Source organism: Camelus dromedarius, chromosome 19 (genome assembly GCF_036321535.1).
Source record: "Camelus dromedarius isolate mCamDro1 chromosome 19, mCamDro1.pat, whole genome shotgun sequence".
Taxonomy (NCBI): Eukaryota; Metazoa; Chordata; class Mammalia; order Artiodactyla; family Camelidae; genus Camelus; species Camelus dromedarius.
Genome location: NC_087454.1, coordinates 6,503,148 through 6,529,650, shown reverse-complemented (window position 1 = coordinate 6,529,650; position 26,503 = coordinate 6,503,148). Strand labels below are relative to the sequence as shown.

Genomic DNA, 26,503 nt, shown 5'->3' with positions numbered 1-26,503 from the left:
AGGTAGGCTAGAGTTCTAAAGAAGTTGGGAACCAGTACAGACCTGTGACTTGGCCACTCCGAAAATGGTAGGCTGTGCACTGAAGTCCCAGAGTTCAACCGGTACTTGCTTATTTCTACAAAATGTACATTCTTATAAATTCTCACTCCAGGACATAAACTAATATGTATTCCACTAAGAAAACTGCCCTTAGCGTTTCATGCTGACAGCTGACTGTAGAAAGGGAGCGAAAGAAAAGGGCCCCGTTTCCACAGTGCAGCTTCCTCGTCTTCCTTCTGCTTGGGGCCGCGGGGTACACAAAGCGCTTTTCCCGCGTTCATTTCATCATGACATCACCTCTGTGCCCAAGTCAGAAACCAGGGAAACCTAATGGAAAGTTTCTCAGTGTCCACGAAAGCCTGCTGAGATCACAGAGCGAGAGACGCTTGGGTCAAACTGGCTTTGAGTGCATGTGACGTTCGGTCTTCTGACCCCGCCAGCTGTTCCCCTGCCCAGGCTCTCGTCCCTCTCTTTCTTTATTTAGCTATGTACTTACTATTGCTAAATTCTGTACCCTGTTTTACCCTCATCAATGGTTTTTTGTTTGTTTGTTTGTTTCTTTTTCTTTGTTCTTTTTTTTTTTTTTTTTTTTTTTTTGGTAACCACAAGAAATAGCCAGAAGCAACAGAGCTTAAAATAGCCCAGAAGACCCTGGACGGTAGGTCAGAAGGTCTTCAGTTGGGCCAAAGCCACACTTGACAGCCTGGAGCTCTTGAACCAGTCATCAGACCTCACACCTCACAGCTTCCTCTGGGGTAAATTTGAGACAACACCCCCTGCCATTTCTGGGGGTTCTTCAATGATGGCTTCCTTCCAGCAGGGTCACCCACACCTCTGCATCTGGGTTATTTTCCAACATCAACCTCCTGGTGGAGCTGAGAGGATTCCAGAAGTAATATACAAAAAAGCACCCAGCTGGGGGCTGGCCCGAGATGTCAGAGGGAATTTCAGATCTTGAGGGAAAGCTGTGGGGAAGAAAAGAGTTCGGGGGGACATAAAGTCACTGGAAGGGGGACTGCAGGAAAATGCAAGAAGAAGTTGGTCTTCTTCAAACAGTCGATTAATTAAAGATCGCTGGGGCAGCGCAAAGCTGAAGCAGAGAGCTGACAGGTGAACAGCACCTCTGGGTTAGAGTCTGACCCCCAAAGCCCCTTCCAGCTGCATTTGCCTGGAAAAGATACCTGACAACATTTGGGTTCAATGCCAAAGGCTAACGGAGGCGCTGAGCCCAAGAACCTCAGAAGTTTTAACCGTCTAACTTCTCTCTGCACAGAAAGACCTCGGGTTTGAGTTGTGGCTGGATTGTAGAGGCTGGGTGTCGTGGGGAAAAGTTAAAACAAGGGTCCAAACCCAGTGGCCAACTGGGCTCTTCATCTTTCTAAACGCCTGCTCTTTCCTTCCTCTACTCTATTCCTCACAAAGTCCTTGATTTGATTTGGAAATTACAGGATCTCACGGTCACTGCTACAGCAAGGGTTCCCACCCCAGGGAGACCTGAAGCTTCTGATCACTGAGAATTCTGTGCTGCGAGACTGTAGGCCCCACCTTCTGACTACGATACACTGTTCAATCAGAACAGAGGGCAAAGAAACGGATCCCCGAATCTTTAGGGTCTCCAGGTGCTGGATAGCAGTGTCCCCATTTCTTCTTGAAGCCCACAGTCCAGAAGGAACTCACTGATGCCTACTTTCTATTTGGCCGACCCATCGCTGGATGGGGAAAGACCTTCTTTCCCAGAGATGATTACCAAAGGCCCAAGTTGAAAAAGTCAGGAGGATAGAAAAGCAGCTTTGTGTTTGGCAAAACCTGAATTTACTTAATAGATTTGTCTTTCATTCCGGAAGATGGATTTTCATAGAAATTACTTGCAGAACATCCTCGTCACTTTCCTAGCTGGTCCAGGGCTTCATTTTCAGTTTTGCATATTATCAAATGAAGTTCATATCTCACACGAATGTTGCCAGGAGTGACTAATTAAATAAAGGACATTTTAAACACCAAGGAGTGCCAAGTACTTTATTAAATTCTAGAAACATTTTCCCCTTGACTGAAGGGAACTGAAGAACATAATTCAAATCATTAAGTTAGAAATGAACATTGCCCTTTAATAAAAAGTTAAAAGGTGTAACTAAGATATCTATGGATACTAATGATTTGACAAGACAAATGAAAATTCATGGTTCCCCAGTAAGTATATCATGTAATGAAAAAACACACCAACAAGTGTTATGCTTGGAAAAAATAGAAATAGAAATCTCATGTACCCCAATCAAATGAGTCATTCAGTCATTCAACAAACATTTTTTGTGTACTTACTTTATGCCTGGTACTGTGCTAGATTATGGAAATAGAAAACACCAATGTCACCCAAATGGGTACAAGGCTACTGGATCTTAAATTGCTATTGGCGAGTAAATAGAGGTAATGTTTCCAGAAAACCACCTCCTCCCAAACTCCTCCTTCCAGTAATTTTCCAGCAAATTGGCCCCCACCTACCTCTCTCTCCACTCCCAGGAGGATAAAGTTGCCTAGAAACATCCTACTGCAAATACTCTTTTCTTTAAGGTAGAGGCGGGGTAACAGAGTTAACCTTGGTATTTAAAAGTAGAAAAACAAGAGCTGGAATGTGGAAGTGCAAAGTCCTGTCTGCCTGTTTGTGGGGGGAGTCCCACCCCAAAGACCTGTCCTTTAGCGTCTCAAAGACAGAGCTGTGCCTGGAGTCCGGATGTCTCAAGTTACTGTTGTCCAGGTGTAAGTGCTACCCAACACCAGCTTACCCATCCTCTACGGGGTCCTGGACACTTTGAACCTAACACTTCTAACTCCAGATATGTTATAAGATGCTGCACAGGGAAGATGAAAATGTTCTCTATCTTGGCTATATCAATGCCAGTCATTATTGATTGTTATATTTTACTGTAGTTTATATGATGTTACCATTAGGGGGAACTGAGTAGAGTAGATGATGTCTCTTTTTTATTTCTCACAACAATAACTGAATCTATAATTACTTCAAAATAAAAAGATTCATTTAAAAATTAAAAAAAAAAAAAGGTGTTGCACAGGGAAATAACAACTGGATCCCCCACCAGGACACTCTGAAACAGGGATCATGATAATTAATTTTCCTGAGACTTCTGTTCAATTTATCCACTCAGGAGTTGCTTTTCCCAGAGAAAGGACTTTTGGGTTTTCTTCACAGTTTCTTTGTGCTTAAGGTTCACCCTTAAATTTTAGTTCCAGGCGGGAAACCCTATAGCCCCGGATCTGGAGCGACCTTAAACAGATTTAGAGCTGAGTTCCCCCAAAAGGCCTACTCACTCGGGAAGGGAAGTCTCAAGACGACAACAGGATTTAGTAAGATGTCTAAATTGTACTAAATTTAGGATTTAGCAGGATAACTTCCCTGGGCTGGAAGTTAGGAGGTCAGATTCTAGCCTCCGAGTTGGAAGCTGGTGTATTTTGAGCAAGTCACTTAGCTCCAAACCTCAGATTCCTCCCAGGCCAGGTCACCAGGGGGGGCCTACGTGAGCTTTCCAGGGATGAATATGCTCTTCCAGGAATGAGTCATGACTCATGCTCCAGGGAACGGGCTAAGTGCTATTATGCATTTACCCAGGTTCCTCTCTTCCCATAAATGGTTAGACATAATTTATAAACTTCAATGTTTTAAAAACAAAATTTGCAGTAGAGTCAAGAGAAGTCAAAGGAACAGCAAGTAACAATTTTTAAAGTTACTTGTTTCTGAAAAGACTAGAAGAAGCCCAACTTGTTTGAACAGAGCTTTCTCTTAAATGCATTTTGTGAAAAAATGACTGTCTTCTATCTAATTTCCCCTGTTTTTCATATTTTCTTAAATGGTCATGAATTATTTTCTAATGGGAAAAGAAAAATTGTAATGGTCCTGACTGGTTATCTTTCCCCTCATCCGTGCTGTGCTGCGCGTGTTAAGCCTAGATCTACAATTCAACTTCCTTATTAGCATTCATCTTCCTCAATTTCTTGGCCGCCTGGCATTCTGTATCATTTGCAAAAAGGTAAAGAATAGACAGAGTCCATAGGAATTTTGCTAGAGAGGTGAATAAAATCCTTTATATGGTTCTGCATCTTTTACCAACGAAGAAATAAAATCATCAATATCTCTATTTGTAAATATCGGTGTTTTACAAACCCTTTCAGGATCTGAAGATGGAGGTTGGGGAGAAGCAGCAGCTGTTCTGAAGATTAGGGATTGGGTCCTCTCATTTAGAAAGAGCCAGTCAAACCTAATCATCTCAGCAAGAACTGATTTTCCTTTCCTTGGCAAATAACCTAATTATTTCACTGTAGCTCTTACTTAACAGGATTGTGTTTATTCAAATCACCTCAGTCCTTCCCTGCACCTTACAGCCTCCATTCTTTCCTCTGAATATCCCTATTCTTTCTTCTACTGACCCACCCGACCTGTTCTTGTCCGTAATTAACAATAGGACATTGAAATTCTGCGCCCACCACAGAGAAAACTGGCAACCCACCAAGACAAAGAAAAATGGTTAATATGCATTAGAAAATTTCACTTCTAATGAATTGCAAACAAAAACAACAGTGCAGCTCTTCTTCTCTTTAATTCCAGTAGCTTTTAAAAAGAAGCATATCAGTGTCCACTGTCAGCAGAGGTGTGATGAAATAAGACCTCTAGTCCACGGGTGGCCTGACTGAAAATTAGAACATGTTTTAGAAGGCAGCTGAAGGAGTTGAGAGGATGCTACCCCAAATATGCCAGTTTGACATGAGAATTATTTAGAGTTGAAGGCAACTGAGAAGAAGCAAACACAAGAAAACTCTTTGCCCTTCCTCTCTCTCAACGGGAAAGGCAGGACAATTCTTCACAGAAGTAATGGTATGATTTTTAACCACCTAAGACAACTCTAGACCCTTCTGGAGACCGCACCAGAGGAATGTACACAACAAACCTTACTAGCTAGCTCTGATCTTCCATTAGTTCTCCCATATACTCACCTTACTGCAGTTTGCCACCCGTAAAAGCTTACATTCCTTGAGGGGAGGGTAGAGCGCATGCTTGGCATGCATAAGGTCCTGGGTTCAATCCCCCGTACCTCCTCTGCATAAGGTCCTGGGTTCGATTCCCACTACCTCCTCTAAAACATAAATAAACAAAGAAACCTAATTACCACTCCCCCCACCGCAAGTAAGCAAAAATAAATTTAAAAAGAAGCTTACATTCCTTTTCCTTTGTTTTATCACTTCTCTACAAATGTATTGTTCTTTGTTAAGATGCTATATAAGCCCCAAGTTTCAACCATCCCTTGGAGTTACTCATCAGTGAGTTTCTCCCAGGTGTATGTGTGCTGTGTGTTAATAAACTGTTCATTTTACCCTTGTTAATCTGTCTTTTGTCGGTGTAACTGCCAGGGTCCTAGTTGAGGAACCCAAAAGGGTAAAGGAAAAAGTTTTCTTTTTCCTTCCCTACACAATTTTACAGTATGTATCAAGCACCTAAAACGTTCCTATTCAATTTCAATTTATTGGGTTCAGCACTGACATGTGCCAAAGCTTGATGTGAAAAGGTGTCACTTGCTTTTGAACATTTTCCAGTATGGACTGCAATAGCATTTTACATAGTAAAAAGCTGGAAGCGTGTGCTCAACAATGGAGGAATTGGTAAGCAAATTATGGTACATCCATACCATGAAAAAATGTAATTATCAGACATTTTCAAGAGGATGAGGAAATTATGCTGATATATATTAAATGAAAGTAGCAGAATAGAAAATTGTATAAATCAGTATGACCTAACCACATAAAGCTATACATGGAAGAGGAGATAAATATTCAAAGGTACTCACAGCAATTACTTCTCAGTTTACATAATGCATAACTTTTACTTTCTTACTTTTATTTTCTTACAATTTCTACTTAGGACCAATTTTACTTTATGCTTGTCTTTATTCCCCAGATTTTCCACAATAGAACTGTATTTTATAATAAGGAAAAAATATTTTTTAATTTTCTGCCCATTAATAATTAGTATGAGGTTTTCATGAAGGGTGAGTTGTTTTTTCTTTTTGAAGGTTCCTAGTCCTTCTGCTTTATTTATTTTTTGGAGGGGGAGGTAATTACGTTCGTTTATTTTTAGCGGAGGTGCTGGGGGTTGAACCCAGGACCCCCTGTGTGCTAAGCATGTGCTCTACCACTTAAGCCACATCGTCCCCCTGAAGAATGAGTTCTTGACTCACTAGCAGAGGACGGCAGGGTTTCCATTCACCAGCGTGAGGCTGCTGTGTGGTCAGTCCCAACAGTACTGAATTCTGGAAATTTCTGACCGCTTACGAAATTAATTTGGAGACATCGCACTACTTCAGATTGTTCTTATATTTTGTTGGCACTTTTCAGATCTCAAACTTTTCTAACTCACACTATTCACATTCACATAAAATGAAGCCATAATGAATAAGCCATGCCAATGAGAGCTGAATTCTTAGCCAACATACTGTAATTGCTTAAAAAGCAGTTTCGCCTCTCATAGCAATGATTTGTGACCATCCAATGCAATAAAAATTCAACACGCATCTTCTACAAGCAAGCAGTATATTTACTGATATCTAAGAAGTATAACTTACATGAATTCCACTGAAACACACACAAAACAGTCTATGGTATGTCCATAAAGCTGGGAAACACAGGTGAATATACATAATGCCATGAAGGACATTTTCAAAGTATAAAATACACACACAACCACACGCTCACGCACACGCGCGCACTTCCAGACTTTATCATACCTGGAATCCGATTAAGTGTCACCCAGAAATGCTCATCAGGAGAGTAGGTATCCTTCGACCAGTCAAGCAAATCGATGGCCCGCTGGTCTTGCAGAACAAAATTAGCAAATTCTCTCGTAAGGGCGACATAGGCAGAGCCAAAGTAAACGGTGAGATTATGGGGAGGAGGCATTTTCCTTATCCAAGTCCACAGCATGAAGGAAAGCAAACGGTATCTCTGCTCCAAGTACACATATTTGGTCCTTCTGCGAATATGAGGAGGAGGCAGCACCCCTGGGGTGATGTTTTTCCCTTTGAAGCCTTTCAGGTGCTGAACGATTTCCCTGTTGGTTTTCAGGGGGAAATCCTGCCCGCAGGTGTTGATGGCGTACTTCCACGGCACTTCGGAAGCTACGAGGTCTTCCAGGCAGTTCAGGTCAGCCTGAAGCCTGGAAACTCCTGCGTAGACCACAGACTCCCTCTTGGAAGCCAGAAAGGCATTTCCGAAGCAGCTCAGTAGTCTTCCCACCGCATCTTTGAAGGCAGAGGCAGCTTTCTCATCCACGTGAACACAGTAGACATTTTGAGGCATGTAAACAGCCCTGAAGAGCCTCTCAAATGTATCAAAGTCTTTGTGAATGACCATGACATAGGCCAGAGGGAACTCGGCTTCGTCTTTGGACAGAGGTTTCGTTATGTAGTGATTCTGGATCAAGTATTGCTGGCAACTTCGGTTTCTCAGGCGTATATTTTCATTCAAGATTTTCTTTCCTGTTACAATCATGTCACAGCCTTCAGCAAGCACTGAAGAGTTGGAGATTTTCCCCACTGGCAGGTATGTTGGCAGCTCCAAGTGGTTGGTATAGAGGAGCAGAAGAGTTGTAGAAATGGCCACAAGCCCTACGACAAATACCTTCAGGTTCATTTTTCTTACTATTTCTTCTGCGTTGGTCACTGGCTGGACTTCATACCATCGCTGAAGTCAGTTTGCAGGTCCATCCCCAGACTGTTGGGGGCGCAAATTTCATTTGTTATTTTGAACAAGAAGGGGAATTTGGCCACTCATTGAAAGGACAGGGGCCCAGCCGCAAGTCTGAAGTTCTCTTACAGTGGAGGGATTGAGTGGCTCCGAGAACCTGAGCCCCTGGGGCCAACGGAGCAAGAGCTGAGCGCTGTTGGGTGTCTTCATCCAGGTCAACCTCCAGTTAAGATCCTGGGAAACCTGCGGCAGCGGCAGCCGCTGACTCAGGGTGGTCCCTCCGGGTGGGGAGGGAGCAGGATGCGTCAGTCTTACAGCCCTTTTATGTCAGGGGGATGCCGTCACCATCGCCAGTGTCACCGTTTGACCACAAGAGACGGTGTATTTCTTCAACTTGGGGAAGTCTCAGTTGTCAGGTGGCAGGTCACCACTGACACTGACTGACGTTGACCGCACTGAGAATTGTTCAATAGCAGTGTTTCTCTTTACCTAAGGATAAAAATCAAGAATTCAGAGAGATGCAGGATTGGAAGGAATCTTGCAGATTATTCAGACCAACTCACTCAATTCACAAATGGAGCTCCCCCTATAATGAGAAAGAATATGAAAATGAATATATGTGTGTACATGTATGACTGAAGCATTATGCTGTACACTAGAAACTGACACACTGTCAACTGAATATACTTCAATTAAAAACAAACAAACAAACAAATGGAGCGCCCTGAAAATGAACGGCCACTGATCTTCTGGCCCCCTCTTGGCTCCCTTTTCTCACTGACAACCTGGGAGAACCTGGGAGGTGAGCGCTGACATTACGCTCATTTTGGACAAGAGAAAATTGAAGCCCATGTGTGCACTGACTTGCCTGAGCGTCAGTAATGAGTTCATGGTAGCATCAGGCCTTGAACCTAAAAAGATTTCTACCTGGAACAGTGTCTCCCCTCACCTTTTGTTGGTGAATTCCCCCCATCCATCAGGTCCCCGTGTGGCACCACTTCCCTGGTGTCCCTTCCCTGCCCTCCCAAGTCTGGGTCAGGAGTCCTTCCACCTGTCCTACCAGGACTTGTGCAAACTCTAGTCGCTTGTGTGTTTGCCCCACCACTAGCGCACGGAGGATCGTTTCTGTCTACCGATCACTGTGTTTTGTGATCATCACTGAGTTAAGTCCAGTCACTCTTCTTGCCTCTACACCAGGGTCTGGCATGACTACAGTGGCGTCAGAGGTGAGGGTCAATTCAGCCTGCCATGTGTTTTTGTTCAGCCTCTGAGCTAAGAATTGTTGTACAATTTTTTTGTTTTGTTTTGTTTTTGTTTCTTTTTGTTAGTGGAGGTACTGGGATTTGAACCCAGGACCTTGTGCATGCTAAGCACGTGCTCTACCACTGAGCCATACCCCATTCCCCCTAATTGTTGTACATTTTAAAAGTGCTGAAAGAAAACTCAAAGAAGAAAAATATTTCGTGGCATGCAAAATTCAAATTTCAGTGTCTGTAAAGACTACCACTGGAACCCAGTGATTTGTTTAATATTATCCATTGCAACTGCAGAGCCGACCGGTTGTAACAGAAACCATCTGGCCACCCAAGACTCGTATTTTATTCTTTGGCTCTTGATAGGAAAGATTTCCTGATCCCTCCCCAATAATTATTGATGTCTCTGCAAGCCATGTATTCCCCCCACACCAAGATGACTATTGTGGGCTTGATACAGGTTTACAACTTTGTCCTTTATTTTCTAGATTTCCTCATGAATGCTAGGATGACATCCCACTTGGTACAGAGCATGGGCTTCAGAGAGACACGTGGGCAGATTAGGATCCTGGTTTTGCCGGTTTCTAGCTATGTGACCTTGGGCAAGTGCCTTTACCTTTCTGTTTCAGTTTTGTCACTTGTCATGTAGAGATCAGACCAGTAAGACTGTGTTGCGGATGAATATGGGTTAATAAGTAGAATGTACTTGGCGCAGACTCTGACACACAGAAAATAGTCTTAAATGTTAGCTTTTACTGTTATCTGCACCTGGCACGTTTCGAGTCTCACCTGCACCGGTAGTGAGTTGGAAATTCGTAGCACTGCACTTTGCCTGACTTCATTGTGCTCCAAATTTTGGCAAAATGTGGTGCTGCCACATAGTGGTTCTGTACAGCATAGCCTGACGCAGTTAATCTTGTGGATGACAGGAAGGGAGAATTTTTGTGCCATTATAGCATTTTATTCCTGCCAGACTGGGAGTAACTTGGAAGAAGGAACATGTCTTCGAAGACATAAGGAGGCATTCTCCACGTGGCATTTGAGCAGAGCTGAAAAGGCTCCCTCTCTCAAGGTCTCAATACCACCAGCCAACCAGGGTCTCCACAAGAACATTTAAAATGTCTCATAAGGAAGCAAATTGTTCGAGTTATTCAAGAAAAATGATGAAGTGGTAACTACTATGTGTCTCGTTAAGCCATTGGAAACAATGACATTCAACAGAGGTTTTGAAAAAATGGGATGAGAGACAGATTAGATTAGATGTTCCCAAACAGGGTTGGGAACGTGGGGTACTCCTGGGGGTCCTTCGGGATGTTCTGGCAGGGACGGCTGAGCAGCCCAGAGGGAATATGAAGGCAGCAAGACGCTCCAGGGGTTATGTGCCATCTCATAGTATTCATTTTCAGAACTGGGTGTCAGTCTTTTTTTTTTCCGTTCTTTTTTTCTTGAAGGATAGTCAGTTTACAGTGTTGTATCATTTCTGGTGTACAGCATAATGTTTTAGTCATACATATAAGTACATATATTTGTTTTTATATTCTTTTTCATATAAGTTACTGCAATATGTTGAATACAGTTCCCTGTGCTCTACAGTAGAAACTTGTTGTTTATCTAGTTTATAGATAGTAGTCAGTATCTGCAAATCTCAACGTCCTAATTTATCCCTTCCCACCCCCTTTCCCTTCTGGTAGCCGTAAGTTTGTTTTCTATGTCTGTGAGTCTCTTTGTGTTTTGTATACAAGTTCATTTGTGTCTTTTTTTTAGATTCCACATATTAATGATATCATATGACATTTTTCTTTCTCTTTCTGGGTTACTTCACTTAGAATAATCATCTCCAGGTCCATCCATGTTGCTGCAAATGGCATTATTTTGTTCTTTTTTTAATTGCTCTGTAGTATTCCATTGTATGTATGTGTGTGTGTGTATCTACCTATCTACCTACCTACCTATCTCTCTCTCTCTCTCTCTCTCTCTCTCTCTCTCTCTCTCTCACAACTTCTTTATCCAGTCATTTGTTGATGGACATTTAGGTTGTCTCCATGTCTTGGCTATTGTAAAGATAACAGTCTTAAAAATCAAAATTTCCCCAATGTCCTGTGCACACTCACATCAAAATTAAATAGTTTCATATGAATCCTTTTCATGTACTTTGAGTGTCAAATTTTTAATTCTCACTTTTTTTCTCCTGGGAAAGTTAAATGATCACATAAGAGAACAGGAAAGAAGCTGAGAGGCCCTCTCATCAGGTGCTGTCATTTTACAGGGCAAGACGCCACTCAGAGAAGGAAAGTCACACAGCTGGGAGCGGCATCTGGTCCAGCACAATAAGCTGCTTCCAAAAATGTTTCCTTCCTCTCAGAAGGGATTTCAGAAAGCAACATTTACAAGTGCTTCTCTAAGCCTGACTCACCAGTCAACTGAAGGATAAATTAGACCGGGATGAGGCTATCTTAACTTCGTGAGATTTGGTCTTAAATTCAGATTCTACCCTCGGAAACCTGAGCTAAAGATAATATTTGTGCTTCACACAGAGGCTGATAACATATTTGCACTTTGAAGCCTGGGGTGATAACACTTACTCAGGCTAGTCTTAGCAGGATTATGTACGTATATCTAAAGCAAAACAAAGATAACGTTGGAAACTTTGTGACCAAAACCAACAGGTATTTTCAAAACTCTTGTTAAGGGCATCTAATTTCTTTCTTTCTTTCTTTCACCTTATTTTATTTATTTCTTTTAAATATTTTGGGGGGGGTAATTAGGTTTATTTATTTTATTATTATTATTATTAATTTTAATGGAGGTACTGGGGATTGAACTTAGGACCACGGGCATGCTAAGCACACACTCTATCACTGAGCACACCCTCCCCGCCAGGGGCATCTAATTCTAATAACATTTGTATTTATGAATATCCTCTAAATCCTTAGTTATCTTCTACAAGTAGATTATTTCTCATAAAAGCAAGAGTTAAGCCAGTACATCCCCGTATTTCCAAGCACAAATTCAGTGCCTCCTCTAAGAAGTCCTCCCCAGCTACCCCCCTACCCCTGTCCTTCTGTGTTTGACATATTCTTGCATTTCTGCCAAATTGGCTGAAATGGAAGAGTAGCTTTTAATTAGGGGCACATACTGACACAGGAAAACTGAACACAGAATCCTCTTCTGGCCCCAATTTAATCCCGAGACCTGAAACCCAGACAATGTGACTTCTACCCCCAGTCCCTGGCACTGAAGACTTGCTGTAGGATTTTGTTTCTGCTATGGCATACGAACACGAACACATAAAATCACCATCTTGACCATCTTCCAGTGTCCAGTACAGCAGTGTTAACTAGATGCACGTTGTCCAACAGAGCGCCAGAACTTTTTCATCTTGCATCTCTAAACTTCTTGACCCGTTCAACAACTTCCATAACCGCCTCCCCCCCAGCTCCTGGTAACCACATTCTACGTTTTCCTCCTACGAGTTGAACTACTTCGGATTCCTCAAACACGTGAAACGATGCAGTATTTCTCCTTCTGGGACTGATTTATTTCACGAAGTGTGATGTCGCATGCACTGAGCTGACAGCCTAGTGCTGGCTAGCTACTTCCCAGGAAATCTCTTGGTAAAACAGTTAAAAATAGCAGTTTGGGTTTGTAGAGTATTTTCACATCAATTTTTTCATTATCATTTAAAGCAGGGCCTCTCAGCCTCGGCACTACTGACGTTTGGACCGGATAATTCTTTGCTGCGGGGGCCTGTCCTGTGCCTTGTGGGGTGTTTGCAGCATCCCTGGCCTCTACTCACTAGATTCCAGCAACATCCCTTCCCCCAAGTAGTGACAACCAATGATGTCTCTAGACGCTGCCAGATGTCCCCCGTGGGCCAACCTTGGGCCAATAAGCTAACTTCTAAGAGCAGTAAAACGAAGCTAACACTACGAACTTTACGAGGTTTGTATAATAACTAGTAATTAATGTATGAATTAATTTCTGGCACCAGGAGGCACTCAATACATGAGTTATTGTTTAATAATATTAGTATATAAAAGGTATAAAATTGATTAATTAGATATTGATTATGACTCATTAATGTGACATTGGACAATACAGATTCACTAAGATGGGAAATGTAACAGTTTAATTCTGAATCTGGTTTCACCTCTAATTTGCTGTGTGAAGTTGGCAAAATCACAGAGTCAGTCTCAAGCTCATCAGTCGTTCAGGAGAATTCAGTCACCCTGCCCTCTGTACTTTGCAAGGTTACAGCAAGATTAAAATTATGTAATAAAAGAAAGGTACTTGCAAGTGTAAACTCATTCCAAGTGCAACCATTGTCATTATGATATGAATCTGTATTCATATGTATTATTATGTATTATGATACAAATTGCTGTAATTCACATGTCATACATTTGAAACGTACGCTCCAGTGGCTTTGACTGTCTTCACTAGGCTGTGCAACCTTCACTGCTGTCTGCTTCCATCAGATTTTTATTGTCCCAAAGAAACCATATACCCATTAGTGGTCACTGCCTTAACCCTCTCCACTTCCCAGACCCAGGCAACCACTAATGTCCTTTCTGATTCTATAAATTTTCCTATTCTGTACCTTTTGTATAAATGGAGTATGATATAAATTTTAATGTGCAAATCATTTGGTAATCCTTCACACCAAAATATTTAGCTCTATTTGTTGAGTGGTTTCTCTATAGCAAGGATTGAGCTTGGGATACAGGAATGAGACACAGACTTGTTTCTTGCCACACAGAGACACACAGGCACACAGACACACACACACCTCACACATACACAGAAGAAAAGACTGGAAGTACACACCAGAAGGTTAACTGTGGTTATCTCTGTGTTATAAGATTACAAATTATTTTTGTTACTTTCTTTCCACTCCAGAGTGTGCGTTGGTTTTATTCATGGGGGAAATATTTTGTCTAGTCTCATTTCTAAGAGCTAAGTACTGGAATTCAGAAATGTCTAGTGGAAGCCACACTCGGACATCCTGAGGAAGGACAGTGTTTCAAAGTTACTGGAGATTTGAAATTCCCAAGAGAAATACCCAGAGACTTCCCAGTGTCATATGCCAACGAAAAGAAACAGTATGTTATATTTTTATCAGGTTCTTTTTCTGGGTCCTGGATAATTTGATTCAGTTGAATGAAATTGAGAGATTAAGCAGGAAGAAATTAAATGCTGTCCTTCTTTCTGCATATCCTTTCCAGAGCCAGGAAAGATTGGTGGCAGGAAGAAGCAGTAATTTCCCCCAGTTCCTCCTTTGCCCTCTGATCTTGACTCTGACCTCCTGGCTCCTGCGTGAGGAGGCACACAGGTCATCACCCCATTGAATATCCTGCCTGAGCCAGATGCTTTGAAAGTAGAACTGTCAATTGATGAATTCAAACAGTGCTCAAGATTGAAGTTTTACTGTGTTTTTCATTGCCTTAAATTTCAAGTTTAAATGTCTACACGTTATTGATCAACTTTTATTACAGAGACGTAAGATCTACTCATCTCTCCCCCTCAAAGACTGATCATTCTAACCAGCGCATTAAGGATTCTTAGGAGAAGGGTATAGCTCAGTGGTAGAGTGCGGGTTTAGCATGCACAGAGTCCTGGGTTCAATCCCCAGTACCTCCACTAAAAATAAATAAATAAATACATACATAAATAAACCTAATTACCTCCCCCTCAAAATTTTTTAAAAAATTAAAGAAAAAAAGGATTCTTAGATGCTAGGCTGTAAAGAAACCAGTTAGCTTTATTAAATCTGGTATTGTCTAAACTCATTTTTTCAGCACTTTTCTTATACCTCATTTACTTAAAAATTTTTTAGTTTTTTTATTGAAGTATAGTCAGTTACAATGTGTCAATTTCTGGTGTACAGCATAATGTTTCAGTCATACATATACATACATATATTTGTTTTCATATTCTTTTTCATCTAGCTCCCTGGGCCATACAGATGAAATCTGTTTTCAATCTATTTTATATTAGCAGTTAATATTTGCAAATCTCGAACTCCCAATTCATCCCTTCCCTTCTCGGCTTGCTCCCGGTAACCATAAGTTTATCTATGAGTCTGTTTGTTTTGTAGATAAATTCATTAGTGTCTTCTTTTTTTCTTAGATTCCACATGACATGAGTCATATCATATGGTGTTTTTTTTCTTTCTCTTTCTGGCTTAGTTCACTTCGAATGACAATCTCCAGATCCATCCACGTTGCTGCAAATGGCATTGTTTTATTCTTTTTTTTATTGCTGAGTACTTTTCAGCACTTTATTCTTTGTTTTATTATGGCAATACACATATCATTTAGATGCACAATTTAGTGGCCTGTGTAGCACAAAGGGCAGAGGTCACATGGGTGTGGATGTGCGTGTGTGCGCACGTGTTTACGCAAGCACATTTGTGTCCTCACGCACTCACACGCCTTCTTCTTCACTCAGAGTAACAAAAAAAGATATGTTTTTTTCAAAGTCAGGCATTTAAACTAGACCAAGTATTTCCATGTTGATTTGGAGAAAATTTTCATTTTTAAATGTATGCACTTCTGCATCATTCAAATTTCTTTTTTTCTTTTAAACAGTTTTTTATTGAGTTATAGTCATTTTACAATGTTGTGTCAAATTCCAGTGTGGAGCACAATTTTTCAATTATACATGAACATACATATATTCATTGTCACATCTTTTTTCGCTGTGAGCTATCACAAGATCTTGTATATATTTCCCTGTGCTATCAAATTTCTTATAATGAGCAAATGCTTTTGAAATATTAGGAGGTTTTAAAAAGAGATAAAATGCTATTAAAATATAAATATGCTAAGAGAAGTGTAAAAGAGTAGATGATAGGTCTAGCTTTGGGAGAAACAACTACAGACAATATTTGGCCCGGGCTGAAATTGGGTATCAAAATATATTATACATCAAATATATATATATGTCAAAATAGACAAGTATGTCAACATTTTTCAACTGTATGTGTGTGGACAGTTTATTGCATCTCAGTGATACCTCAATAATACTGACTGGGAATATGACAGAAAAAAAAAGGGATATAGTCATCCATATGATTAAATAGCAAAACGATGCACGTTGTGTTTTCCTCCCGATGCCCAGGCTATGAGCGTACTGAACGATATGGAATATTTGCAAATGTGCCAAACATTGTCCTATGACCTTTACATACAGTAAATCATTTCAAACCCATACCAACACGCATGAACTTATTAACAGAACAGAAACAGACTCACAGGCATAGGAAACAGTCTCATGGTTACTAAAGGGGACAAGCGGGGGGAGGAATAAATTAGGAGTTTGGGATTTAATTTTGTATCTAAAATAGAAAAATAAAAGCCTCCTATCAACCCCACAGGAGGTAATATTATCTCCCATTTTGCCCAAGAAAAAGCAGAGGCACTGAGAGATGAGGTAGCTGGCCCAAGGTCACACGGCTTGAAGCAGAAGAACCAGGTCTCAAAAGACGGCCGTGCAGAGCCAGCACCCATGCTCCTGGCAGCTACGCTATGTCGTTTTCTCTTTGAAGGAAGGCACCTCACTTTTACTGAGTATCCACCACTTTCCCATTGTGCTCAGTCCTTCTGAGTTCATGGTGCAACTTAATTCTCACAATTACTCAAGAAGATATTATCATCCCAATTTTTTCAGATGAAATAGCTTATTAAACTCAGAGTCCCACAGTGATTTCGTGTGTTTGTTTTTTGGGGGAGTCATTATGAATGAACCCAGGACCTCCTGCACGCTAGGCACACACTCTACCACTGAGCTATGCCCTCTCCCCGCCCCACGGTGACTTTATGCGTGAGCACAAACTGCGTTTCGTCTGCCTCACCATCCATGTCTCGTTCAGCAGTCTAGTTCCTGTTCTCCTCTATGTCCCATGGCTCCAGTTTCACCCCTAAATCAGCTACAAGATGACAGACATTCTTCCTCGCCCAGTATAAAGAAATGGCAAATGATAAACAGGATAGGATGCAGCAGAGTGATCTCCGGTTCTTGAAAAAAAACCCAAATCTAACTCACGGTTGAAAAATAGCAGATGGAAAGAGGAAAGTCGCCAGAGAAATCTGGCGAATGTCACCTTGATCAAGTGATCCAAGTTCACAGCTCAGTGACCTCATGTAGATGTCAGAGACCCCCGGATAGGGTGTGAGGATAAGTGGTGATCTTCCCCGCAAAGCCATCACCGCATTACGATCTTGAGAAAAAAGATCAGACAAACCCAAACTGAGGGCCATTCTAGAAAACACCTGGCCAGTCCTCAGAACCATCAAGGTCATGGAAAACAAGGCAAGAGAGGAGCTGTCATACGGAGGTGACTAAGAAGATGACAGGACAGCTAGGTGAACAAGGACTCATGAGTGGATCCTGGAACAAAACAGGACATTAACGGAAAAACGGATGAAATCCAAACAAAGTCTGGAGTTTATTAGTAATGCATCAATGTTAATACCTTAGCTCTGACAAGTGCACCACAAAGGTAATATGAGAAGATAACAAAAACTAATGGTAGGTATATAGGATCTCTCTGTAATATCTTTGCAAATTTTCCATAAATTCAGAATTATTCCAAAATAAAATGTATACAAAAAAATCTACTTCACAGCTCTTACTCAGGCAAATGCAGAGCTTGGACCGTTATTGTGCAGAAAGAAACACTTAGGGGCGCCGGGGAGGCAGCCTGGCTTTCAGACCATCCCAGCGTTGCCATTGGAGTGTCCGGTCCTGCAGCCACGTCGCCAGCACGAGTTCTGAGTCCCTACAGCGCCAACCGGCTTATGTCGAACACTCTGTTAGGGGAGCTTAAACATTGACAGCTTTAACCTGCCGCTAAGTGGGAAACTGACCTCAGGTCTTCTGTGTCCATAAAGAGAATTAGGGTAAGTGATTTTTTCATTAGTTGTGGCATCCATTGATAATCCAAGCTGATAACATTCCAGAAAAGTTTGGGATGAAGCGCACACACACACACACCCCCTTTATAGGTTTATCTCGGGGCAAACTCCCTCCTTTATCGTCCCTTCCTTGGTAACTCTTCCCCTGGGCATTAGTGGCACAGTCTCAGAGTTTTCCAGAACCACACTGGGACTGGTTATGGAGTGAAAAGCCATTATTCATCAAAGCGGAGACAAGCTGGTCGTGGGAAGCCCTGGAGCCGCCACGGGATCGCAATCTTCTCGAGGATGAAATCTCGATGAGCAATTCTAATTAGCTAACTAAACAGATTTCGCCTCCATCGCTGAGATGTTCAACTTGACCCGGGAGCATTCGGACCCTGGTCCCCTGCCACTGCGGGGATGGAGGGGCCTCCCTCTGCTGGTGTCTGAGAGCCCCGTGGGAGTTCGGGGTGTACATTCCCAAAGTGCACACTACCCCCAGCTCCCCACATCTGTTCTCTAGAACTGGCAATCGTCTCCTTGTGGTGCAAGTGAAGTTACCGGGCAGGATGCTGGAGCAAGTTCCATCTTGCCTCTGTGGAAACCTTGCTTGGAGGAAAAATGTGGTCATTGACATTTCTCTCCCTTAAAATCACCAAGAGACTGTCTCCCACCTCTTCGGTCTGGGCGAGGCTACCACGGGTCCTGGCTCACCCTCTCTCCTCGAATCAAAACCAGTGTCTTGGGAAAGAAGGGTCACCAAAGGTTTTTAAAGGCTCTCTGTTGTCTTGATTTCTGGAAGCATTTATTTTCCATAAATGTCAGATCGAAAAGGAGCCCTGCTGAGACTTGCAATGATGAAGGAAAGGACTGAGGCTGACTCTGAACCCATTCAGGGCCTCAGCTGAGCCTCTCAAGGGCTGGAAAGCTTTGAGGCTGCCAAGTTGACTACTGGAAAAAATGGGTAGTCAGAGGGCAGTGCCCCTTCTCGTAAAGGGGGCAAAAAACTGATGTCAAGGATACAGCCTCCCTCGCAGCCCAGTGAGTGCCTGGCAGGAAAGACAGCGAAGGCATCACCGTTCCCTGAATCAGAGTAGGAAACTGGAGAATCCTACTCGGATTTGTGCTCTCTTTGTACAAATTTCTGACATTTTATTTCGTTTGGGTCTTGCTTCGAGGGCGATCTTGAAAGGAAAGTAATAGACGAGTCACTTCCTGGAGGGTGAATGTGTGGGACAGTTAGGAACAAGCCCTTCCCCTGCGCTTCACTGACGGTGGGGAGACGGCACGCAGGTGGTGTGTACGTGGTACAGGTCTGTTTGGATTTGTATTACTTATTTGCATTAGCGCCCAGAAGAGCCATTCGCACTGCTACCTACAGTCAGTGCCCAGGTGCTGTGGTCCCTTAGAGCACAGGCCAGGGATGCGCGCCTTGGTTTCTCATTCCCTGCTGCAGGACTTGGTCAGAGCTGGGCAGCAGGGAACAGAGACCAGGGTTTCAATCCCATCTTAAATTGTTATTTATGTATTTACTTATTTATTTAGGGGTGGGGAAGGTAATTCGGCTTATTTATCTATTTATTTTTTAACACTTTTTTTCTTTTTTTGGAGGGGAGGTCATTAGTTCTATTTATTTATTTATTGTTAGTTTTTTTTTTTTTTTAATGGAGGTCCTGGGGATTGAACCCAGGACCTTGTGCATGCTAAGAACGCACTCCACCTCTGAGCTGTACCCTCCCCCACCCCCCAGAACAAATTAGTATCTTTGAGTTTTCATTTACTCTGTGTATCAGTCAGGGTTCTAGGGAAGCAGAAGCAGTAGATCTCTCTCTCTCCTCTTTGTCTCTCTCTACAGATATCAAGAGATTGATTAATTGATTTGAAGGAGTTGGCTCACGTCATTGTGGGGACTGACAAGTCTGTAATCTGTAGGGCAAACTGTCAGAAGATTCAGCTGATCATTGATAGGAGATTCAAGCAAGAGTTGAATTCCAGTCTTAGGTCAATTCCCCCAGGGCAGCAGGTGGGAAACTTAGCAGGGTTTCTATGCCGCGGTATTGGGGCAGAATTGCTTCTTCTGGAAACCTGTCTTTGCTCTTAAGGCCTTCAACTGATTGGATGCAGCCCACCCACAATATGAAGGGTAATCTCCATTAAGCAGTCATTTGATTTAATTACATCAGTAGTTGATCACATCTGTAAAGACTTCTAGAGCAACGTCTAAACTGGGTTTCACTGAATAACTGGACACCATAGCCTAGCCACGCTGGCACTTGAAAATAACCATTACACTCTGCAAAGGGTGAAGAGTAATCTTTACTTTTTCAGAGGGTCCTTGTAAGAATTGAAGAATTACATGTAAAGCCCTCACTGTGTCCTGCACATACTGGATGTCGGAAAAGCGATAAATACAATTATTATCATTATCTCTAACTTAAATGGTTTTAAATAAGAAGTTAGCCGAAGGCAGCCTAATTGTCTGATCTTTCAGACAATTCTGGTGAGAATTCTGACACTGCCTTCTGAGGTGTGGCCTTGGGCAAGACGTTCTTTCCCCCTTGAGCTTCAGCCTTTTCTTCTGGAAAACAGGGATTCAATGACCATCCTGCAAGGCTGCTGGAGGTTTGAAAGATCGCACAGAAGGTCATGGTACAGAGTGCCTGACACAGCTGTCAGGTGGTTGCGATTTGTAACATTATGATCATGGGACTTTTGAGCACCTGCAACTCCTGGGCCAAAGCCCGTGTTGGATGCATTTCAGGACAGCCACACAGTGAGTATGGGTCACGAGCAGCTCTGAGGGGCTCATAGGAAAAATAAAAACGGTACAGCAGGAGGTGACACATAGACCTCGCCACCTGCTGAGTCCGAGTCTAAGTGCCTTATCAGTGTGAACACACGTCCTCTTTGCAACATTGCTATGAACTAGATGTTAAGTGACATGCTGGGGTCACATGGTGGCAGAGGCGGCGGGGCTGTGGTTCAAACCCAGGCACACTGGCTACGGTGTCCACTCTCCTCACCACTGTTCTGTACTAAGCACCAAGCGGGAAATCGTAGGTCCAGGAAATCAGAACCCATATCCCGTGGTCTCTCGGAATTATTTTTCTGGAGTCCTTCAAAAGCTTTAGGGAAACATGTTTGTCTGATTTCCAAAATCGTTCATTCATTTACCCATTTGCTCATTTCACAAGGGCACATGGCAAGCCCAGAGCCCTGTCTTAGGAAGTGTCTCCAGTACAGCCAGGTGAACAAAGCAGAGGGCATTGGGTAAGTAACAGCCGAAGGGGCGGGCGTGCACAGAAGAGCCTTAAAAGAACTCAGAGCAGTGGGAACCCCAGGGGCTGGGGACGTGCCCACAAGAAACTTTGGGCTGTTGGGTCTAGAAAGATGGGACAGAAATAGGAACTTACACAAATGTCCCGCCCTTCTGATAAACCCAGAGACTGAACTCCCGGCGGATGGACAAACACTGGGGAGCTGGGGCTCTGTGCCCACCTCAGCCAGGCTTGCCCTGGGAGGGTGCAGCTGCCTTCTCTTCCTGTCACAGGTGTCCGCAGGTGAACAGCAACCCACGCTGACTATGGGCTTCATTAAACGAGTCCGAACTTACAGAGAGAGCGTCCTTCCTGCACGCGCCACTAGAGGGCAGCACTCCGCCTGTCCGCGGAGCCGCTCCTGACGCCCCCCCGCCCGCCCCGCGCCGGCCTCGCGCCTGCGGCGCTGTGGCGAGCTGGCTGAGAGTGTAGGTTTTGAGGACAAAAAAAAAAAAAAAAAAAGAGGTTTCAAATTCTTGCTCTTTTATGTCTTCACCGTGATCTCGGGCAGGGGGTACACCCTCTCTCAGTCTTAGTTCCGTCACTTCTCAGAGAAGGACCGTGATGGATCAAATTGTGTTCCCCCTCAAATTCATACGTTGCAGCCCTCACTCCCAGTGTGGCTGTATTTGAAGACGGGACCTCTAAAGAGATAACGAAGGCGAAATGAGGTCATAAGGATGTGGCTCTAACCAGTATGACTGGTTTCCTTAAAAGAAGAGCAAGAGACACCGAGAGTGTGCGTGCACGGGGAAAAGGCACCAGGAACCAGTCCTGCTGCCGCCTGGATCTTGGACTTCATGCCTCCAACACGCTGAGAAGTACATTTCTCTTGCTGGGGCCACGCAGTCGGGGGTCACAGCAGCTCAAGCAGACCAAGGCAAGGACCAAAACAGTGCCGACCTCCCTAAGCCGTCATGGGAATGCATGCCGCTGTGCAATCAGAGCAGAGCCGGGCACAGAGGAAGCCCTGGACAAATGCTTCTCCCCATCACCACCCCCACCCCCAGCATCAGCATCACCACCAGGATGTGCTCCCTCCCAGGGCACAGTCAGTGCTGGTTCCTCCCAGGGCACAGTCAGTGCTGGTTCCTCCCAGGGCACAGTCAGTGCTGGTTCCTCCCAGGGAAGAGGTGTCCGTCAGGAGCCGTATCTGGTCACACGCATCTTCCACCGTTCCCATCAATAAAAAACCATCGTTCACAAAACTTTTCCAACATTTCATTCCCTTTCCAGGAGACACCCTGTGACTGCTGCTGTCTGACTCCAGGCAGCATCGTGCCATTTACAGACCCTGCCCTCTGGCCGGTGGCTGGAGGAATCCTCTTTATACATTTGTCTGACTCAGCAAAGAGCAAAGCTCTCCACCTCATTAACACATCGCGTAGCAGAGGCTTCATGCCTTGGCAGGGTCCTTTCGGGAGAACAGAAGCAACATGAGACCACGACTTGGACACTGACTCAGGAAGCCGGGACACAGCAGGAAGCAAGGTGGGACACCTCCGCCAGGCATGTGCAGACCCCTCGTTCTGAGATCAAGCACTGGGTGGGGGAGGGTCAGCAAAGGGGTCACCGAGCCTGAGACTGGGCAAAGAAAGATCCAGAATATTCTAATCTTTTTTTTAAAGAGGGAGATTCCACATGGCTGACTAATACAGTCCTCAGAGGACTCCTGTAGGAATTAAACTTGAGGAAGAACTTGCAGCCCAGCTCCTGGTACATCTAAGGACTCAATGAGTATCTGTGACCCTCCTTTCCCCTCCTTCTGAGGACAACAGAGGGAAAAATGCACAGAGGAATCTTCTCCTTTGTAAAAAACTTCATGGTATTGCCTTTCATAGAAATCCACCCCATAAAACACAAATATCAGAGACAATGAAAAGGGCCAAACCCAGAGAAACAGATTTATAACCAACACGGAAGCTACAACAGAAACACCGCACCCGTGCAGCTTGACTTAGGAAGGGGTGCGACACTGACGGGCAAGTTTGGGCCAGCAGATAAACAGAGATCACACCGCTGCACGGGTTTCTGCGACATCTGGGGATTCAGCAGCCCACACGAGATGAACAGATCACCCACAACAGACCCAGCAGGACTGAGCGCCTTCAGGGAACAGGGAGGAAGGCGCGTGCTGCAGCCGGCCCTGCTGCGTGGTATCGCCATGGCTAAAGGAAAGAAGGAAGGAAGGAAAAGGAAAGCGTCCACGATGGAAGAAAGCTCCTGGGGTAAGAACCTGCCTGGGTTCTTTTGAGACTTAGACCCCTTTAAGAATTGGGGAAAGCAGCGAGCCCTGTCTTAAAAAACACACAAAGTGAAACAAGTTGAGGGTTTGGTGGACCCCTCCAGGCCCATCCCTGGAGGCCCAGGACCCTGTTATTCCCTCAACAAAACAGAAATGGTGACCATGTGACAGGATAGAGGCGCCAGCCAGCGCGTCAGTGGCAGTCATATTGCAATATATACGTGTGCCAAATCCCCATGTTGTGCACCTGAAACGTACACAATGTTGCATATCAAATACATTGCAGTGAAAAAAAACAAGACCTCTGCTTGATAGTGATTTTAAGTCCCATAAGTCAGATTCTAAGTATTTTTTAATAAAATAAAATAAAAAAGCAAACATAAACATCGGACCCTCTCCCTTGAGAGAATGGGGCATAGAAATTGTATCACGTGAAACGAATACTATTACCCTGTTTTGCCCCAAACATGTTGGGCCCCCACAGGGGCAGATGAGTGGTAGATGGGGTTTAGTCTGAGCGTGCAAGGAGAGGGCTCAGGGCGGGGCTGCTCCCCAGGGGCACTTGGGTCCCCCACGTGGGGCTCACTGCTATCATCTCCTCAGACTCTGTTCTCTCCTACTCTGCTTAGTCGTTTTCTGCCCACGAAAACAAGGGTGATGTGCGTTTGCGCACAGCAGTGGCATGTTGGGCAGGCTGCCGTTGCATTTTTGTCCACTAGAACCAGGGACCTTTCTAAGCATGAGGTCATCAAGGTTTATGGTTACACAGAGATCAGCTTGCTGGGAGCCATACACCACATGGTTGCAAGTCCCGGAAGGAACTAGCGTTCCCAAATTCCTTGAAGTGAACGTAGCCTAGAAAGTAGGAGTCAAAACACTGGAGTCAAGGGGGGTGGGTATAGTTTGGTGGTAGAGCACATGCTTAGTAGGCGTGAGGTCCTGGGTTCAATCCCCAGTATCACCACTGAGGGGGAAAAAAATACAGCAACAAAAATAACTGGAGTCAAAACTGAAGCAACAGTTAATGGACTCTAGTAAATGTCCACTTAGTCATTAACTAGAGTCTGCTTAGCCCTTAACCGTCGGTCCAGGTCACCGTCATGTCTTATGACCAGTATGCCCCCCAGAGCGATGCCACTCAGCTTGGCAGGCTGCCAGTGGATCTTAGGTCCCAAAAGCTGGGCTGGTCTCGGCAAACACGGCTTCCCCCTTCCAGACGGAAGGTATGATCATGCTAAAAGATAGTATGTATCTCTTGTTCTGAGCCTCATTTGGGGTCTTAATACCAAGTTGGATTTCCCTCACCTGGCCAGAAAAGGAAGCGCAGGGTGATCGACAAGCGTCCCCAGCCTTCTGGGGCACCATGCAAAGGTCCTGTCTCAACTTCATCCCATTCAGATGGCAAAACTGAGCCATGTCATGGAGACGGCTAGTAAATGGAAGGGAAGCGGGGCGACGAGTGGCAGCACACAGTGGGAGCGACTGTGGTTCACAGTGACCTGCAGTACAGACACACCCAGCAGCTTTGGCCACTGAAGAAGGAACCGATGACCCTGCCTGGAGGACCCTGCAGATGGCACCAGCTTCCTCACCCCCACCCCAGGTATTCCTGCTCACTGACGCCAGCCACCTGCGTCCCTCCCCACTCCCTCCCCCATCACTGTCCTCCACTGCTGTGCGCCATGGGTCCCAGCGGCCACGGTCGCATGTGCTGACAGCCGGGGCCCCCACAGATCTCAGTGCACCTGCGATCGGTCCCAGCCCTTGCTGCTTGCTCCGGCCTTCACCGCCACCTGTGTGTCTGCGCCAGCTCCTGCTGCTACTCGGCACCTGCGCCTGGCCTCTGCAGCTGAGTGGGTGCACGCAGCAGCTCCAGCCACCATCACTGCCTGCCCTGGTTCCCGGCCGCTGGACCTGGAGGGACCACTGAGGACCCCAGCAGTCATCGTAGCCACTGCAGATTCCCCATGGCACTTCCCAAGGACCACGCAGTTGTCGGTGCTGGGGACTCCAGCAGCCTGAGCTGCAGAGACATTACACTGCACCCCCCATCACCCCCCAGATGCCTTGGCCTCTGCACTTGCCTCTCTGCACCACGAGACCAGGGGTCACAGCACACACCAGAGTATCCCCAACTGTACGTGAAAGTCTTCCCTTATTGAAGTCAGTCCATAATGTCTGGAAGAGGTGATTGATTCTGAAATGTGCAGACAGCTATGCAAGGATACAGGCATCATGAAGAATCAGGGGAGCGAGACTCCACCAAAGGAAGACAGCAAACTCCAGTCACTGGCCCCAAAGAGATGGAGATCCAGGAATTACCTTACAAAGAATTCAAAATAATTGTCGACAGACACTCAGAGAGCTACAAGAGAACACAGATAAACAAAGAGAACAATATCAGAAAACAACCCAAGAACAAAACGAGAAGTTCAGCAAAAAGAAAACATAAAGTAGAACCAAACAGGACATTTGCCCAGAAGTGGCCAAGATGGCAGAGTAGGAAGCCCTCTGTGAGCTCACCTCCCCGCATGGGCAAACCAAATTACAACGATTCACAGACCTGCTGTTGATGAGAAGACTGGAAGGCTGGCAGAAGAGATCGTCTACGACGAAAGATACAGAGGAGGAACCACAAGGAGACAGGTAGGGGGGCGGAGACACGGGACAGTGGGGACCCACACCCGCAGGCAGATGAGCCGCAGACGAGAGGATAATGACGATTGTGGATAATGACAGTGCTGAGCCCCACCTCAGGCAGCCCAGCCCAGGGGTCCTGCCCCGAGAAGACGAGCCCTCAGAACATGTGGCTTTAAGGCCAGTGGGGTCTACCTTCAGGAGAGCCAGAAGGCTGTGGGCAGCAGGGACTCCACTCGTAAAGGGCGCACACACAAGCTCACGCGCTCCGGGACCCAGGGCGGAGCGGTCGTCTGGAAGGAGCCTGCATCAGACCCACCTGCTGATCTAGCAGAGCCTCCCGGAGAGGCAGGCGGTGACTGGAGCTCACAG

The 26,503-nt window shown here is 44.7% G+C and overlaps 1 protein-coding gene across 1 annotated transcript in view; it reads right to left on the bottom strand.

The window, feature by feature from the left end:
• Positions 1-26,503, bottom strand: part of GCNT2 (glucosaminyl (N-acetyl) transferase 2 (I blood group)) — a 109,591-nt gene that overhangs the window by 75,463 nt on the left and 7,625 nt on the right. The window contains exon 2 of the mRNA XM_010994495.3: positions 6,822-8,268. Coding sequence (XP_010992797.1) covers positions 6,822-7,725 — 904 coding nt within the window. The 5' untranslated portion in view covers positions 7,726-8,268. The remainder of the gene's footprint in view (positions 1-6,821; positions 8,269-26,503) is intronic.